At 27.4% G+C, this 20,316-nt stretch overlaps 1 protein-coding gene across 1 annotated transcript; it reads left to right on the forward strand.

The window, feature by feature from the left end:
- The first annotated feature begins 294 nt into the window (after positions 1–294).
- Positions 295–5,066, forward strand: LOC100161069 (high mobility group protein 20A-like). The gene is given in 9 exon segments (NM_001293369.1): positions 295–600; positions 687–806; positions 889–1,013; positions 1,295–1,429; positions 1,820–1,870; positions 2,041–2,091; positions 2,236–2,332; positions 2,401–2,616; positions 4,849–5,066. Coding segments are annotated over 9 exon segments (978 nt in total). The 5' UTR covers positions 295–563; the 3' UTR covers positions 4,995–5,066.
- Positions 5,067–20,316: the final 15,250 nt, after the last annotated feature.

The raw sequence follows: 20,316 nt of genomic DNA on the forward strand, positions 1-20,316 counted from the left end.
GTCTTATATAACAAGATCGTGGTTGTGACTTGTGTTCAGTATCTACTTTGATATGATTGATATTAAAATGTTTGATAAACTCGACAACACAACAACTCACTGATACCATTGTTAACATCTCTTTTCTCTCTTGTTTCAATTTTAGTTTCCTTGTTGCTCTGAAGCTACTGTGCGAGAAAGAACCATCGTTTCTCTCTCCGTTTCGTTGGCCTAAAAGTGTGTGTTTAGTCTTTATAGGAAATTCATTACGAATGCCGAATCTGCTTATGCATAATAGTATTATGATGTTTATGTAGTGTGTTTGTGTACTGTGTTAGTGTAGTGTATCCAGAATCCACATGACTGACCACATTTCTACTATTTCCACTATTCCATCGTTTTGTGAGTGCGCTTTTTGTACGATGTAAAAATCAATACTTTTACAATTTTCACGGTTATGGTAACTTACTATTCTCCTTATTTTGAATGTGGTCGTAACGAGCAATGTTGAAAGCTGTTGGCTTTATGAATATTTTTACGCTTAGTCTTTTTAATAAACAGAGCCAGCTTGAATAATTACAACGATGGAATCTCAAAACACCGAGTCTATGGATATATCAGGTACTCATGTTTATAATTTTGTATTTTAATAAAAGGCATATGCCATTGCGTGCCTATTACATATTTCTAATTTTTAAATATCGTAGATCAAGATGATACATTTATTGAAAATGGTATGTCTAAAAAAGTTGATAAAAATAACGTAAAACGTAAAAAACGTAGAAAGTGTTTACGTGACAAAACAGCTCCAAGACCTCCACATTCTGGTAATTAAATACTTACTAATTAATTGTTTTAGTTCGATATATATATAAACTACCAAGATAAATTATTTACCTATATTTACAGGGTACATACGATTTTTAAATGATAGACGTGAACAATTTCGTTCAGAAAATCCCAATTTACCATTTGCTGAAATAACCAAAGTATTAGCTACTGAATGGAATCAGTTGACGGCCGATAAAAAACAAGTAATTGCTTTGTATTAAATTATAAACTATTGTCATATGACCATCAGTAAAAACAACTAACTATTTAGAAAACTATCCTTAAATTATCATCAAACTGCTGTCTTAAAGTAGAATACACCGGTACAACAAACTTTTTTCCTCTTCCACCGATCACTACCTATGCCATTATGTGGGAGATACGCGCCCCAGGAAGGAAATGTGTATTTTACTTTGAGACACAGTATAAAAAGAACTAAAATTATTATTTTAATGAAATATTATATTATTTAAAATTTGTTTAGCATTATCTCTTAGCCGCTGAACAAGAACGAGTTAAATATGTTGAAGAATTAGCAGCTTATAAAAAGACTGATGCATACAAAAATTTTATTCAACGCAAATTGAAAAAAAAAAAAGTTAATACCCATAACCAAGAAGTTAGTTGAACTACTTAATATTATTTTCATAAATAGATATAAAATTAATATATTATTTATGACATCTTAGTCCCCACTAAAATATTTACTTTACGTTTAAAAAATATTTTACTTAGTTAAATATTTTTTTAAACTTGATAACTATTTGACAAACTTTTTATTCATTAATTTGTTCCATGAATTCATTATTTCAAGTAACAAATAGTAATTTAATTATACACTATATTTTACAGTTAAAAATTAAAAAGGTTAAATATTGTATTTTATATTATATTGGAGCTTTCAATAAAGATATTTGCATTTAAATATATGTTACAATTTAAGATTTTAGAAAATTATACTATATCATTGTTATTAATTGTTAACTAACTATGTTTTTATTCTGTTTAGGATCAAGAATTAAAAAAAGAAAAGCCATCAAGTGATAACAAATTAAAAAAGGTTACATTATAAAAAATTTTTTTATATTTTAAATTTGAATAAAGAAATTGCTTGAAAAATAATGTATAATACAGTTTAAGATTTTACAAAATTACAAATTTTTTGTTAATAATTATTGATATTTGTAAATTTAATATAATTATTAATATCTGTATATTTATTTTATTTAGGAACAAGAAATAAAAAAAGAAAGACCATCTAGTGATAACAAATTTAAAAAGGTATTATTATATTCATTTTTCTATGTTAGAGATTTTAATAAAAATAGTTACATGCAAAATATAATTTATATAATATATAGGATATTTTAAAAATGTGAATTAATTGTTAATAGTTATTGACAAATATGTATTTATTCTGTTTAGGATCAAGAAATAAAAAATGATAAGCCAGCTATTGATAATATTAATACAGTTTATGACATACCTATATATTCTGATGATTTCTTAAACTTCAATAAAGGTTAGTATTTATTTTATTTTACATTTTTACCTATTTAATATAATTTACTTACTGTTATTTTTTTATAGGTAGAGACAGTGAACTTCGATACCTTCGTAAAAAGGTAACAGATCAAGGACAAGAAGTATCTGTCTTAGATAAACATATTGAAAATATGCAAAATGGTATTAACAATTTAATGGCTAACACTGAAAAACTTAAAGCTGGATGTTCAAAGTATGAACAATATTTAATTAAATTACGATCTCTACTTCTAGATGCTTTTGCTAACATTGCGTTCCCAGGTAAATATTTAAAATTAACAAAATAAATGTATTTTTTAATACTATTCTAAGTTAGATTCTAAGTTATACTATTTTAGTTATCTAATAAATAATGGTGAAATTAAATATGTAAAATCTTTAGTTCATCGAAGAATGACAAATTCCATCTATAATTTTTTAGTTTATCTTGTTACTTGTGCAATATAAAAAATGAATGAGAGTTCTCAAATGATTGACTGTCTAAAGTTCTAACGGCCTGTAGTATAACACTTCCACAATTTTGAATATTTAATCCGGGTTTTAAAGTTATACATGTGTTTATGTGACTGTCCTCATAATTAATACCAGTTGTAGATTAAATTAACGTTACTAGGCTGGGCATCCTTTGATTTACTATTTTTATATTTTTTTTGAACTTTTTACAAGTCTAATTTTAAAACTACTATTTTAACAGTTATCTAATTCAGTAGAACCTCAATTATCCGGGCTAATGTTATAGGGAAGGGGTTCACACTAGGAAGGGATATATGAAAACTACGGTTAATCGAGATTTTTAATTTAACGAGTTACAATAATGTACAATATTATATTATTTTATATGCATGCGTGTGTACAATGTTATAGTATATGTTCACATGTGTGTATGTAATGTTATCGCAAAAAAAGTCATTACGTTTCTCGATAACTTATATGTAATATTAAATATTTAGCTGACCTTAATAAAACTATTTAAAATTCGGTCCAGATATTATTTATTGTTCTTAACCTACGTACAATATACTGCCTACCACGCTTATGCCTTTAATTTTGGTACATACAAATTTTCAGGAGAGTGATCATGGTTTATTGGGAACAGTGATAATCGAGACATGGTTAATTGAGGTCCTACTGTAAATAAATAATGATAAAATTAAATATGCACAAACTTTAAATCATCGAAGAAGAGCAAATTGCATCTAAATTCTTTTAGTTTGCCTTGTTGCTTGTGCAAAATTAACAATGAATGGGAGATATCTAAGGATCGGCTGTCTAAAGTTCTAACTGCCCGTAGTATAACACTTCCACAATTTTATATTTTTAATCATATTCTTAAAGCTATATAGGTAATATGTATTTATATGACTGTCCCCATAATTAATAACAGTTGTAGATCAAATCCATTTTATTGAGCACCTTTTAATTTAAATTATTTTCTTTTTTTGAACTCTTGACAAGATAACATTTTAAACTATTATTTTAACGGTTATCTAATAGATAAATAATGAATAAATAAAATATGCACAATCTTTAGGTCATCAAAGAAAGGCGAATTGCATCTTAATTTTTTTAGTTTGCTTTGTTACTTGTGCAAAATTAACAATGAATAGGAGATTTATAAGGATTGGCTGTCTAAAGTTTAAACTGCCCATAGTATAACACTTCTACAGTCTTGTATTTTAATGTATCAAAATGCTGACCAATTTTTTTCTCCTTCCACAGTCTTAAACGTGCACAGGAAGTAACGAAAAGACCTAAAAAATGAAAAATTGATACTAGTTAAACGTCTAAAAAAATTTTGAAAATTATATTGATAATGAATAATTTAGAATTTACATATATCTGAAAATTCTCAAGAATAATATTTTCTAAATGTTATTATGTTTTTAATTAGTTTATTCCAAAAACTATTGATATTTTAATAAACTGCAAAAATACTCAACTAAAATTCGACTTACTCAATGGAATTTTTACCGTAAAATATTTTATAAAAAATAAATTTACAAAATTTATATTTGAAAATTTTGAGAAAAGAACTTTCATTAAAATTTTTTTTATCATTATTAAAAACAAAAATTGTATACAGTATTTATATACACATTTTCTTCAATCAAAAATATTGATTAGAACAATTAACATTACTTCATTTGTCAGGTTATTCTGTTACCCCTTGTTTATGTATTTAATTCTGGCTAATTTTCAAAATGATGGCAAACAAAATTTTAGAAATCAGTTTTGATTATTAATAAGTGGTTATTTATATATGTACCTTAACATATTAAAAATTCTTATGTGATCCATTACATTTTAGAAAAATAAATAAAATATGAATCTTAGTGTTAGTATATTTTAATAAAGTATAATGTTGAGGTATTTGTTCATTTAAAAATGATTAAAAATAGTCAAATCATATATTATTTTATCTATAATCTTGTTTATTATTTCAAAGTTAAATTTGTAATTATGATATTTGAAATATATTTTTTATTTTTTTAGATACCACTGAGCCACCTACTAATGAAAATATCGACACATTTATGGTTAATTTAGTCACACTTCTATCAAATGATAATGCTACTGAGCCTTCCTGGATTGCAAATGTAAAACAAATTATTTCTAATTTGGATTTTTCACAATGTTAAAACAAATTATATTTTAATATATTAAACTATAATTCATTAATTATCCAATTATATTACAAATTGTCAACATTTTATAATTGGTTTCTTTATTATTTAGAAATCTGTAATATAAAGAATTTTTTTCACCATTTTTCTTTTCATGTGCAAGTTTATGATCTTAATTCATAGCTAATATTATTTTATAGCAATCATAAATTTAATTTCAATATTATTCTTGTCAGATAGGTAGTACCTATCTAGTTTCTATGAATTTAAATGTCTCTTTATAAAGGGTTCTTAGTATTTTCTTGAACATGAATCCCTTTAAGATAATATAGTATATAATTAGTATATGCGAAGGCTCAAGGACCTCTTCCCTGTCAACATTTTTTTTTGATTATTACTTAATATTTTAATATGATTTAGTTTTTATTTCAAATAATGTAAAAAATTCAGACATTATTTTTATTAAAAAGATTAATATGAATGTATTATTATTATAATTAATTCTAGGATTTCAATGCATTAGCATATTTTTTTCCTTTAGTAGTCCAAATAAATTAGTTGTTCGTTAAGTCTTCAACTTAGTCATAAACAATCGACTAAATATTTTTTTTTCGTATATTTTATTCAAAATGCATATATTTAATTGTATATTTAGAGTTCAAAAATATTTATTTTCAAAAACTGATGTAAAATCATATTTTTCTAATGAAGATCAGTAATTATTGTTTTTACTATTGATTTGTCGTAAATATACTATTCATAAACTGATGTGGTGATATAATGTGTTGAGTAAAAGATATGATTATATTTTAAAAGACTTGTGGACTTTGGCCGCTCACTATATTCTTACGTTACTCTTGAGAATATTATTAATTTATGATAATATTCAGAAAGGTTGACAAGTGGATACCGCTCTCGCGCTCTGACTTTGCTTTACCCCTGGGTAGACAGTAATTATCAATTATGTCATTGTAATGGATATGTTAAATTTGAATTTAATAAAAATCATTGGACTTAAATGAAAAATGAGTAAAGACGATGTGTCAACCTAGCATAAGTATATCTACTTTATAATAGATTGTCGTTTTAGTAATACTAGGTAAATTGAACACATTTTGGCCCATAACTCTGCATTTTCATATTATTCTAAAATTAATTATCCAGGATTAATTCATTTAATTTTCTATACCTTTTAGTTTTCTAAAGATGTCGATCTCTAGCCTGCAGTAGTTAAGTCTAATAAGTATCATTAATTTTATTTAAAGTTATAATATATAAATGAAAATTAATATTCATAATTAAAATAATATATTAATGAAAATCGAAAAGTCTCATGGCTATTATCCAGTACTGTGGCATTACGTTTCAATAAACTTTTTTTTTGTTAAAAATAGAAAAACTTATGAGAAATTTTCTATTCAATATTTAAATATGAGCTCTTTCTGCAAAAAATATTTTAGATTCTGAGCAAAGCGATAAATGTATTTATTTTACAATTATGTGTGTTTTATTTTAATTTTAATTTTTAATTTTTTATATCTATGTACATGATGAGTAGCTGAAATAATTGTTGGTTATAGAATAACCAACGAATATAAAAATATAAAAACAGTTTTTATAGTTATTTTATGTTTAAATTTAAACAAAATTAGATATTTAAATGAAGAAGAACGATTTAAGTTTTGTTTTATATTTAAAAAATATTATTTGTGGGTACTTGAAACTTATTAGGTATATTATTATACAGTATACACAAATTATATTAATTCAACTTACCAGTTACCGTATTAATAAAAACAATTTAAATATAATAAAAAATATACTATGCTGACAAACTATCTCTGCTCAGAATCGTTTTTCATATATAATGATATTATACCATTGAATTAAAATTTAATACCATCCATTACAGTCACTCATTTATGACTATTGTACAGCAAAGCGACACCCACTTCCCCATTTTTTTTTTGTACCATTTCTAACTGAAAAATAATTTACAAATTTTTAGGATTTTAATGATATGCGTAAATTTTGTAACTTCTGACAATAGTTATAAATATATATAATATATAAAGAATATAAAATAAAAAAAAATTTCTCAAGGAGTAAAAAATGTTGAAATGTATTAATGTTTGGAAAATGGTTAACATTGGTAATAAGTAATAATCAATAACATTCGGTGAACATTTAAATGTTTATTGTTTTTGGGTTACATAAAAAAATAATTTTGGAAGAAATTGGTTTGGCTTTAAAATTCCCATTTCTATTTTCATTTACCCAATGCTTTTGAATACTACTGAGAGTAGAAAATCAGTGATTTGGTTCTGCCCCAAAAGTTGATAATAGATAGGAAAAAAGACACAATTGTAACATCAATTGGTCCATGTTTTTTTCGATGCGCTCGTCGCTCATAACCTAAAATATTTTTTAATTAATTAATAGAAGTTGAAGGTATATCAAATTGTCAGTTTAAGTTTTAGCTGTTAATATAGATTATTTGGTCCTTACAATGAATGGTAGATACATGCTGTCCCTACCTATGTATACTTCTTATATGATTTAAGCATGTAGGTATGCCTTAGTTAGGCTCTGTAGGCAGTGGCGGTCAAATAATTTTGTCACGGGGTGCTCAAATGTTTTCATTCATGATATATCTACCTATTTAATGCTTACATATATAGTTCATAGGTTTACGTTTTTTAACGTTCTAAAATGTATATTAAATATTGTTGATATTATGACGTATACCTATAATTTATACATTAATAATATATATTATATATTTAAATATTATTAACATTTATAAAAAACACGAATCTATATTTCATATTTACAATTTATAGTTATTTAAAAAATAATTAACATTTTAAAGTAGGTATTTAAAATGAAATATTTGGTTCAATTGTACCTTAATATTTTTGTACAGTTTTCTTTATTACATAGTATATGAAATAATACTAGTTAACAATTATAGTGCAAATCGCAAAGTTAGGTAATAATGTAAATGGGAATTAAATATAAATTAGGTTAGTAGGTATAGGTGCTTAATTACCAACAAATATAGGCATTGAAGAAACAATGATATTTTAATTTTATTAATAAATCTATAGTAGAACAAATTATTCAGGAAATCCATTACAATTATTTTTAATGACAACAGGAGCATTTAATATAATTCCTTCCATGCATCTATATTAATTCAAAATATTTATCATATAGGTACCTTATTACCTACCTATCTTCCTCGACACATGCATGCAATTTTTAGCATAATAACTAAAACTATATCCACATACATGAGGTAATTTAGTGGACTACAATATTATACAATTAAAATATTTAAGTACTCAGGTAATGATAAAAAATGTCTTGGTTGAACGTAATTTTTTTTTCCAAATGAATAACCGAATAAGTTTCCTCTCGTTTTACTCAAAAACTATGTAGCCATATGATATTATAATTCTACTAAACTAATTACTTAATCAGTTTCTCAAGTACCTACTCAACCAATCTTGTCATACACCTATTAATAGTTATTTTATAGATAAGTACCTGGTAAATCATAATATTGTCTTTTGCAATAGGTAAAAAATATGAATATAGAAATACTACATAGGTGGGTAAGTTAATGAAAATAATTAATTGTGGCAAGGTAAGTTATTACAATTAAATTCAGTTAAGTTAAAAGTTAAATTAACTAGATAAGTTTAAAGTTAAGATAGAAAATAAACTTAACTCAGTTAAAAAAAGTTAATTTTTTTCAATTTACAATATTTTTAAGTCATAAACTGCCCTAGTATTTTGATTTATACAAACATTCATCAAGGCGTTTCAACACTGCAAACGCCAAACAATTAGATTATTGTAAAACATAATTAGAAAAATTTGACCAAAATCAAAAAAGAGTCATCGAATCATTATTTTCTAGTTGGTTTCGCATGACACGAAAAGAAAATTAACTTAACTGCACAATAATAATAATTAACTATAAAAAGTTAAGGACAAAAATTAATAACTAGTTACGTTAAAAAGTAAAAAAAATAACTTAGTTACTTAACTTTAACTTTTTAACAAATTAATGGCCGCCTTACATTGTACCTTAATAATGTACCAACACAATTTTACTAATACTACATTACTACCTAGGTACAACTATTAACTTTACTCAAACTTTTTTAGTTGAAGATTGTAAGTACCCATAATAGAATTACCTGCCTGTGACCTACCTACCTAACAGTGCATAACAATTATTTGTTAATTTGACCGATCCCTTATATAGCTGAGATTTTAGAACATGTAGTGTTAAATTATCGGATTTGAATTTAAATACCTACTTCTGAAATTAACTAAATAATATCTAAAACCGATTTTGTTAAAACCTATACCTAGTTACATATACAACTTACCAGTGGCTAATTCTCCAGGCATGCTCAACAATAAAAACGTAATAATTAATAAAAATACAAAAATTATTTTGTCATCAATAATATAATATTACGTATTTAGGAAAATCATAATGTATGACAAAAATTGAAAAATGTCATCTATTTCTGGTATACTTATCTGTATCATTTATTATGTCAGTAATATTTACTGACAGAGCATGCGATAACTGTGTGCGCTGGAAGCTATACGACGCGTATTATCGCTCTGAAATACCGGTTATTTCTAGCCACGGTACTAACCACCCAAGGCATGCTCAGTCGGTCGCGCTTCGTCAATGAATATTTTAATATAATAAAAATTAAAGTAGTATAATTAATATTAATTAAATTTAAGTCTTATATATAATTTAAATAGAGCTATAATACATTATGATAAATGAGCATGCTCATACATTGGAATCAGCATTTGCCACTGCAATTTACAGTCGTAGATTAACATTTAACTGAAATAATAACATGTGGTAGTGTTAAAACTTAAAACTATTGAGAATTTTAAATAATTAACCTTCCAAACTCTTAAAGTATCAATCAAGTGGAAGAAATGTCTTATCAATTATAGAGGAGCTAAATGTAACATCTAAATTACATTTAATACTAGAAAATAGTCATTTACATAAATAAATCACACATCATTGCAATAAAATACTTAAAACATAACATTTTAATTAGGGTATATGCAAGATTTTCTTTATAGGTAGGTTAGGTTAGGTTAGGCTTAGGCTTTTTTAATTAGTATGTAAATCACATAGAGTGAATGTGTCTTTCTAATTTATAATTTATAAATTTTAAAAAATAATTTTATTAAACTTTTATCATGATGTACACTATATAGATAAGTATATACCATTACTTTACTTTTACTTTACTATTATTTAATAATTTAAACTATACTCATCTCAAATTAATAATTTAACAAATATATTTTTTTATATCGTATAGCAATTGAATGTCATAATACATAATGATGAGTACATGACCTTCATATATATTATAAGTTATGTAACATTAAAACATAACAATTGTCAATTTGTAATTTAAAATTAATAATTTTATTAAAAACATTTATAATTTATTGCAACTCACATAATATATAATTTACAACTTAATAAAATATATTAATATATAATATAGACAAAATTATGTTATCAAGAAATAGAACAGAAATGTTTGTGTTTTTGGATTGGATTATTTTTATTTTATACTGATGTAGTAATATTTACGTATAAACGAAAAATTTTAAAATGTTTTTAACTTGATTTTTTAAAATCAACTGAGAAAAGCTAAGTTATTTCAACTGTAAATTAAACTAGTTAAGTTCATAAGTTGATTAAAAAATAATCTAACTAGTTAGGTAATGCCCGCCTTTGTCAAATTGTATACAATATCGTATACATTCTTACAAAGTACATTATGTTTATTAAATGTAAAATGCTTTAAGATTTTCATTTTAGATTCTGATGTGGAGCAATGAATATGTATTGATTTTACAATAATGTGTGTTTTTTTTGTCTGTAAAATTAATATATATTAGAAATAGTAGAATATATAGTTCGATTTTCAACTTCAGCATCTTTTCTGAACTATTTTGAGCTAGAAATTCATAAAATTATTTCTATTTATATCTAAAATATGCACATTTAACATAATATTCCTCATAAGTTTTCCTACCTTTAACCAAAAAAAGTTTTTTGGAATGTCAAACAAATTTTTGATGAGCTTTAGAAGTTTAAATTTTGTTGACATTGGATTTTCAGTCGTATATTAAAGAGTTTTCATCAAACGATTTTCTTAATTTGTTGCAATCCAAAAACGAATAATTGTAGATATATCTGCATGCGTCGGTTCGCGGACTATGTGCGACAACATATCAAGTAGGCATCGTGCGAAAATTCGATTGTATGTATGCTTGATCTGCCCGATTAACCAATGGTAACCAATATACAAATAAATTACTTATTTCTACTAATTATTATTTCTCCTATAACTAATAGCAACCATTTATAAACAAAAATTTCCATCGATAATCTCAAAATCCCTGTTTAAGCACCTATCCAAGTTGGACCTGTTGAGTCCAATCGTGAACCTAAATCATCCAGGAAACAACTCAAACACATACCAAAAATGCCATCAAAATCGGTCCAGCCGTTTAGGAATGAATAAATATGACATATACAAACATTTATTTTTACATATAAAGATATCATTGTTATTATTTTTGACCACGCAATTATTTTTTTATCTTAACAATATTTTATTTTAATCTTACATCTACAGTATGGTTGAACATGGAACCTTACCTGATCTTTATAAAATCTTAGGTGGCAGGTGTACATTTTTATTTTTCATAGTGCACAAAGTGTGTAGTAATGCACACAAAAATAGCAACTGGGTATTGCTGAAAACGAAAAAAAAATAATGCTTAATATAATTCTAAATGCATATATATTATACATTCATTTTGTAGGATATGTTTTACTTTCAAACGCTAAAAATAAACTTTGTTTTTTGAATGCACACCCTGGTGAATGGTAACAGGTACTAGCTGGTACTCTTTTTCCTGCTGTTCATATTATTTTTCATTACAGTTTTCTGATCGTGACTCTCTTGTCGCTGGCTACCCCTGTTATATTATATCACTCATTGGCAAATGCTATAGGTAAATTATAATTTATTAGAGTAATAATAGTATAACATATCAATATTCATAATTTTTTTTGATTCAAATAATAATTATTCCCAAATTTTCATTAAATTGGTCTTACAACAATTTTGACCTAATTTAGGTATTCGATCTTTGTTCGGTGGCAAAAGATCGTTCACGTAATATATATATATATATATATATGTATAAAATAGATTATAATGTACTTCATAATGATATTATATGAACATGTTTTTATACGTATGTTGTTTACTTGTTTATGTGCATGCAAAATTGAAATAAATTAGATAATAGGTATATTATCGAAATTAAGGGGTGTTTGATTTCTATCAAAGTGCAGTAAAGGGCACCTTATTTGTGCCTATACTTAAGTATGGCATGTTTATAAGATGCTAACGAAATTCACAGTCGACGCTCAAATATCAAACTATGAATAGGTACAAATAGCCTTAATCTAACCTAATAATAATAGGTACAAATAGCTTAATGTTCAAACTTAATATATGGAAATAGTGTCAATTCTTGAAACATAAAATAACTCTAATTTTAGATAACAAATGGTTTAATTTAAAAACAAAATTCAGTATTGATAAAATATAAATAATCCTATTTTACCTATAATATAGACCTACTATTGGTATTTCATATATATAATTAATAGCTGCCTATTAACTATTAAGGGACCTGTAATAAAATTATATGACATAGAAGTAAACATGCAATTTTCAAATTATGCATTCAACCTTGTACCTATCTCCTATGAATTGATGAACGTCCAGGGACACAAGTTTTGAAAATTGTATAATAATATTGAATATTACTTTACTTGGTATTTTATACTTAATCAAATAATTGGTGAACATTTCAAATCGTTATGTAGGAAGTGTAGTAACATAGCTGTTAAGTGTTAGGTACGAACACATAGGTATATGTTACACCTACCTATATTATATAGCGGACACATCATGAATGGTATCACCAAACTGTACTCCGTAATAAATCATAATAAATTTCACTCGACTACTGCAACAGTCTGTACAATTTAAACCTATATATTATATAGTAGAATAGTATAGATACTTGTACACAGAAGGTACACAATAATAATATACATTTTAATATTGTAATAATTATTATAGAACATATATATTTTATAATATTGTAACGAAGTATTATCGTTAGAACCGTCTCAATCGCGTGTCAAAGACTTGTTTACACAATGCGTATGTAAGGTCCATTGGACATAGGACAGGTAAGTATATATAATATCTACATAGTACATATAGCTGGTTATAGGTATATAGACCATTATAGGTACGCGTAGTATATAATATTATTATATATTATTTATTATAGATAGGTACTCGGGACAATTAGGCGATGTGTATAGTAGTAATAATAAAGCAACACACACACAAGTATTGAAGTATTATAGATATATTATATTATATATATATGATACCTAGGTATATATAACGTAGATAATCTATCGTAACGACCGCGGACCGTAAAGGTGTTGTTCGCCTCCCACGTCGTATACATGCGTACCCATATAATATGGGCTACACGTATAGGTTTATGGGAATCTCTCTTTAAACATACCTATATATACATACCATACGTCATATACCTATATATTATATTATACATATAACCACAGGACCGTGATTTGCAACTTTTATCCATTCACAGGGACAAGAGCTTGATTAATTTCCAATTGTTAAAACAGCGGGTATGGTCTTTTGTTTGATTAATTGTTTCCTATGTATACCTACATCGACCGAACGTTTTTTAGATTTTGTTTTCTACTTGGGGCTGCGCCCAATCCGATATATATATAATATTATAATTTATAATATAGTCAAGTCGGTGAGTGTGACGTTATACCTATACCCAAGTGGCTAAGTACTGCACAATATTACATTCTCCTAGTCACCGTATCTATGTATAACATAATTTTAAAATAATGGTAAAAAATATAAAACGACAATAATATGTACTAATATACATATAGGTTATATAGGTTTTAATAGGTGTATAGGTGTATAGCTGTAATAGGTGTATTAATTATATTTATTTGTATGATATTAATATAATAATATTATAATTGCATAAATTAATATAGGTAATATATAGATGCCTACTATGTAATATAATGTATATAATATTATACTATGCTGCACAATATTAAGACACGCGATTCTCGAGGTCCACGAGTGACGATTGATTTTTTTTACCGTGTACCTATTGTAGGTATAGCATAGTAGGATGTATGTAGTAGGTTATTGTAGCCATTGTAGGTACCCCGTATACCCACATAGTACATACGTCATATTAAAATATAATAAATTATATGTTCTCATATTTTATTTAGAACGGAAATCTCACTGTCCTCTAAACTATAGGCTAGGTAAATGTATTATTATAATACACAACAAACATTATAAGCAAATATTTTAAATAGGTACCAAAACTCAAAAGAGTGACAACAAAAGTTTACCATTACCATTATACAATATTATACTTTGGTGGCTAGGTATGCTATAGGTACCTACTACCTACCATTTTCTTGCATCTGAAATGCGCAATACTCGTGACAATTATTTTTTGAGATAAATTAAATTTACATTGGTACTCGGAAGTCAGTTTGTTTTTAATTGACAGCAATTTTGAAAACAATTGCATTATACTATGATAGATATATATATATATATATACCTATATTCAATATTCCGACATATTGATCATCGGTGCTATGTGAATGTTTTAAAGCATTCATTCAACAATCCGAATAAGTATATAGTTATATAAAAGATAATGATTAAAAATAAAATAAAAAATATCTATTGTTACAGTATAAAATCAAATACATTCCATAATGCTCTGGAAACCAAAAAACGTGCATATACAAAAATTTTAGTTCAAAGCAAATTTCACATTCATTACACATTTATACATATTTTCATATAATAATAATAATCATATATTATCATTACTTAATACTTTTTTTTTTTATCATTTTTACACGAAGTTGCAGCCTTGCAGGTTTTGTAGGTATTTACCTATATTAGCTATTATTCTTAAGTTATTAGTCACTCCAATTGCAGCCTAGTCTATATTATAATGCTCGCTGCGTTTATATTTTGAACCAGCCGGTCTGCTGTCGTTGACGTGTTGTAATATTATGTGTACGCTCGACGTTCGCCCTGTATACCTTTACCTATGGATCACACGACGGCTACACGAGTAATAATTATAATTTAAACTGGCGACGTACACGCACGACGAGACAATAATATAATATAATATGTTATAATACTACGCGTTATATATAGTGTGTATACACTATGTGTATGTATGTCGTGTATACACTACCTACCACTACGCCTAATATTATACACGTAGGTACCTACGTATAATATTATATAGCCCTCGTACCTATATACATATTATAATAAGAGGATGGCTCGTCCGTGGCCGTCGACGGCTTGTTAGCGCGTTATACGCATTGTGCCGGTGTAATCGGTTATAGGCAGAGTGACTTGTAGTTTTTTCGGTGCGTTTAAAAATTATTAATCAACAGTTATCGATTGTCTGCTGCAGTGTGTGGAGCCCCCACGCAACGTTGATTTTGTCGAAAACCGATCATCGATGGCTGCAGATATATATAATATAATATTACCTATATACACCCAATACATATAATATAATATTATATGGTATATATTATCCCCCCCCCTCGTCTGCTCCACGGCGCACCAGCGGACCTACGACGATATAGGCACCCGTCTCGTTAAATATATGTGTGTGTGTGTGTGTGTGTGTGTGTGTGTGTGTGTGTGTCCAGTGTCCACCTATAGCTATACTATTCATTAACGCGACTCACACACACTCACCTCATTGTTAACATTTTTAAACATTACAACGTAGTATAGGTACCTACATGCGAAGCGCGCGCGTGTATATAGGAGGAGTTGACTTTGTTGTTGTGGGTAAAACAAATTTTACGCATCACACACCGAACACCTTTTAACGCACGTTATAATAATAATAATCATAATACGCACGATGTAATATACAAACACGTACACGGCGCGTTATTGTTTTGTTCGAGTGTTTTATTTTCGAAATGCACTCGTGTAGGAAAAACGATGTGTGCCTACTTATACCTGCCGCCTTATACCTACCGCGATTGGTACATGATAATAATATTATATCGGCATATATAGGTAAGGTTGTTAAATAATACGTTGGTAGGTACGAGTTATATTTATATATGGCTGTGTATATATATTATAAACCCGACGGCGAAGGCGTGAGATGCAAAATAATAACCGATTATTACTATATCATTACCTATTGATTGGTATATAGTCAACACAAAAACCGGCCGTTACGCACGCTAATGATACATTTAGGTACGTATATCGTATAGACGTCGAAAAATGTATAAGATGCACATTGCGCCCGAATGCAGTTGCGTCCCTGCACAAACGCCGCAGACGCAGTGCGACTGGACGAATGTCGAGAAAAAAAACAAAAAATAATATTACTATTAAACGTCCAGTGTAATATACATAATATATTTTAATATCTACGGGTACAATGGTACCGGGTACATTTTATATTTTTATGTTTTATAATTTATATTTACCATGTACCTACTTATTATCTCATATACCTACATATATGTGTGTGTTGATTTCTTATTATATTATATTTTTATATTGTGTACCTAAAATAAATTATAATTGTTCAAATATGATAAAGTATAAAAAAAAGCAAAGCATATATAGGGATACAATTTGATCAAAAACGATCCAATTAAATGTACGAAGCACTTGACCAGACAGCTTTGGTTTAGACTTTAATGTTATTAAGTGTTACTATTTCATTCTATAGGAATGTCGTTCTATAGAAATCACTAGGGCTAGGATTTTGTAGCATTTGCATTTTCTTTCATAGTACTACAGGACTACATAGCTAATCAAAAACAAAATTCGATTCATTCATCACAGAGTTCAAATATGTGATTTTGATTTTGCTTTTTTTGCATTTTCTTATGATATTCATTAATAAATGCTTTTTTTGGTACTTTTTTGTCAGTTTATTAGCTTTTTAATTAGTTTTTGTTAATTATACGCATATTTTACATTTTTAGAACATTTACGTACATATTTATCTAAATTATTATTTATTAATTTATTTTAATTTTATTATTATATATACTTATTTCGTGATTTCGTAATGAAATATTATCGCCTTATCGGAAAATATTTCTGAAAATAGATTCTTAAATTTTGTCAAAGTGATTACCGAGTGGGGAGTAGTGGTTACGTAATACGTTGACATTTATCGACATTTAATAAAACGGTGTTTAATTTATTTTTTTCAATATTTATAAATTGTGCTTAGTTGTTCTAAGAATTACTTAGTGTGAATATATAAAAGTGTGTTTAATAAATTATTTTTTGATATTAAAAATATTTTTCAGCTAAACTTAAAAATGTTCAAATCTTTTTTAGTTGCATTTTCTTGGTTAAAATGCTTTTTTTGTAGCATTATTGGCAATTTTTTAATTCCTTTATTGTAGGTTTTTAGTGCTTTATTTTCCTAGCCCTAGAAATCACATATACCTATTTAGGGTTTAATTACCTACTCATTGTGCGGTACTTTTCTCGTTATTGTATACTGTATGCATAATACGGTTGTACCACCAATGATTCTGGAATCATATATAATCGTAATTTGAGCTTTCAAGCTCATATTCAAGTTTCCTGCTGAAAGTCACTGAACTAGGATTTATAAAACGAGCTTTTAATGAGTTTAAGACTTAAACAGTTGACTCCATTAAAATATGTGTACTGTGTACATTGCACTTGTTACTTTGATTCTGGAGCTCACTGTAATGTTACCAGCTGGTAGTCAATGGGCAGTGACCCCAGTGCCGTAGACAGAAGTTTTAATTTGGGGGATGGGGTTTAATAATAATTGCATATAATATAGTAAATACATTTATATTATTTCCATGCTGTAAGAGAGGGGGGGTGTTATATATATATATGACGATTGATAAGTTAGGGCCACTTGAAGTTATTTGTAGAAATTAGGATGAACTAATTTTGAAATGTTAAATTTAAAGTCTTCCTGCATATTTTCTTAATACAGTTATTTGGACAGTTGTTTCTGATGTAGATCATAAAAATTAGAAATACCTTATTTATACGTAGTAGGTACACAAGTAGGCATTACTAAAATAATCATAACCGGGACATTTTTTATAAAAAAAAAAGTTGGGAAAGTAGGTAACCGCTCTGCTGTCCAGTTGTTGGTATTGAGTGTACCTCGTTACTGAGTAAGTCACTGTAATGTATCTACCTCTGCATTCAATTTGAATTCAATGTAAATCATTACTTATACAAAACGATTCCAAACAAAGATGGCCTGCAGTCAGCCCCTATTACTGAGACGTATATATTTATATTTTACTATTATTAATACCATCGCGAACTACGGAAGATTGAACAAATTTTTTCCATAAACATTACCGTTATAAAATTATTAATATTGTAAGCATTTATTTAATTATTATAATAGTATATAATATACCCCACACCAATGTACCCCTCCCACTTCCCAGTAGGTAATGCATACGTACGACGTTCTCTTATTACGACTATAACAACTTAAAAAAAAATCAGGAGTAGAATAAATTCATTAATAAAGGAGTAAAGGACAACTGGACAACATTTAGAGTGAATATGCTCGGTGAATCACTCTGTATGTATTTCAATGTACACACCAACCATGCATTTGCAGATTAATGATACGTATATACAACTATTATACTTGTGTAAATAATAAATATATTAAATATTAAATTAGACACACGAACAACAACATTTTCGCTACACTACGCGTACAACGACGACAATCATAATAATAATAATAATAATAATAATAATAATAATAATAATAATAATAATAATATTATTATTATTATATTATAAACAAAATTACAATAATTAGTTTACTGTGCGCTGACGATCTCATTCCTTTATTGTGGTCGGTTGTTACAATTATACCCGCCGCTGTAGCACAGATCAATTGTTTCAAAAAATAAAAAACACAATGTACCTAGATAAATTCTGCCAGTACTGTAAATAATTGTATAATATAGTTAGGTATATAATAAGTATATGCCTATACTCTGCAGCTGCGCGTGTGTTACTTTATCTGGAAATTTAATAAGACAAGTATCAAAATTTGTAAGCCACTCGTATTACGTACCTACGCGTATAATATAAGCCTATAGACGTGCACGAAGATTTTTTATTATAACGTTCACGCGCGCTCGACACGCATGCAAAATAACATATTATATTATATGAACGCGTATATATAGCCATCACGTGTGTACTGGTAGTGTGTATAATAATATAATATATTATTTTTTCGTCGATCGATAAGCGCGTCGGTCGTCTTTTTCACCCTGTCAAAATAATTAGTGGTATACCTCCCAATATAATATACTACCCATAACCTATATGGCTATATATATGGAGATATAGCCATACGGCTGCGAAACACGGTAACCCGAACCTCGTTTCAGTTCTCGCGAATATCGGAACGAAAAAAAACCCCCAAAAAACGTTGTAACAATTATTATTAAATAAACACCGCCGAATCGCCTCCTACGAAATATAATTTACTTACTTTATAATTCGACATTTCAACAGCGATGATGTCATCATGTTGGCTGTAGCACACATGGAGATACATTTAGACGGACTCTTGCAGATAAAAATAACGCTACTCGAATTGATTATGTATATTTAGGTATTTCAATTGGGATAATGTAAAGCTGTTCTCGATGCACACGTTTTATTTAATTTTATTTTTTTAATGTAAATGTGCTACAATATATTAAGAGGACGCTACCCATACATTTGTAGAGCCATCTCGACAAGCGTTGTCCGTGAGATTCGCAGTAGTATATTATTAGGTAGGCAAAGTATAACTGCGGTAGATCGCGATGTGGTTTGTACCTAAGTGTATAATTTAACTCTAAAGTATCAAAGCTATACCAAGTTTGTAATATTTTACTTAATTTAATCTACGGTGGATTAATACAATCAATTAATACAAAATCCTAACCTACTAAACCTACTGAAACCGTACTAAAATCCCATGAATAAAAAAAACCGAACATTCGTATGTATAGATAAAG

The sequence above is a fragment of the Acyrthosiphon pisum genome, chromosome X, assembly GCF_005508785.2.
Source record: "Acyrthosiphon pisum isolate AL4f chromosome X, pea_aphid_22Mar2018_4r6ur, whole genome shotgun sequence".
Lineage (NCBI taxonomy): Eukaryota > Metazoa > Arthropoda > Insecta > Hemiptera > Aphididae > Acyrthosiphon > Acyrthosiphon pisum.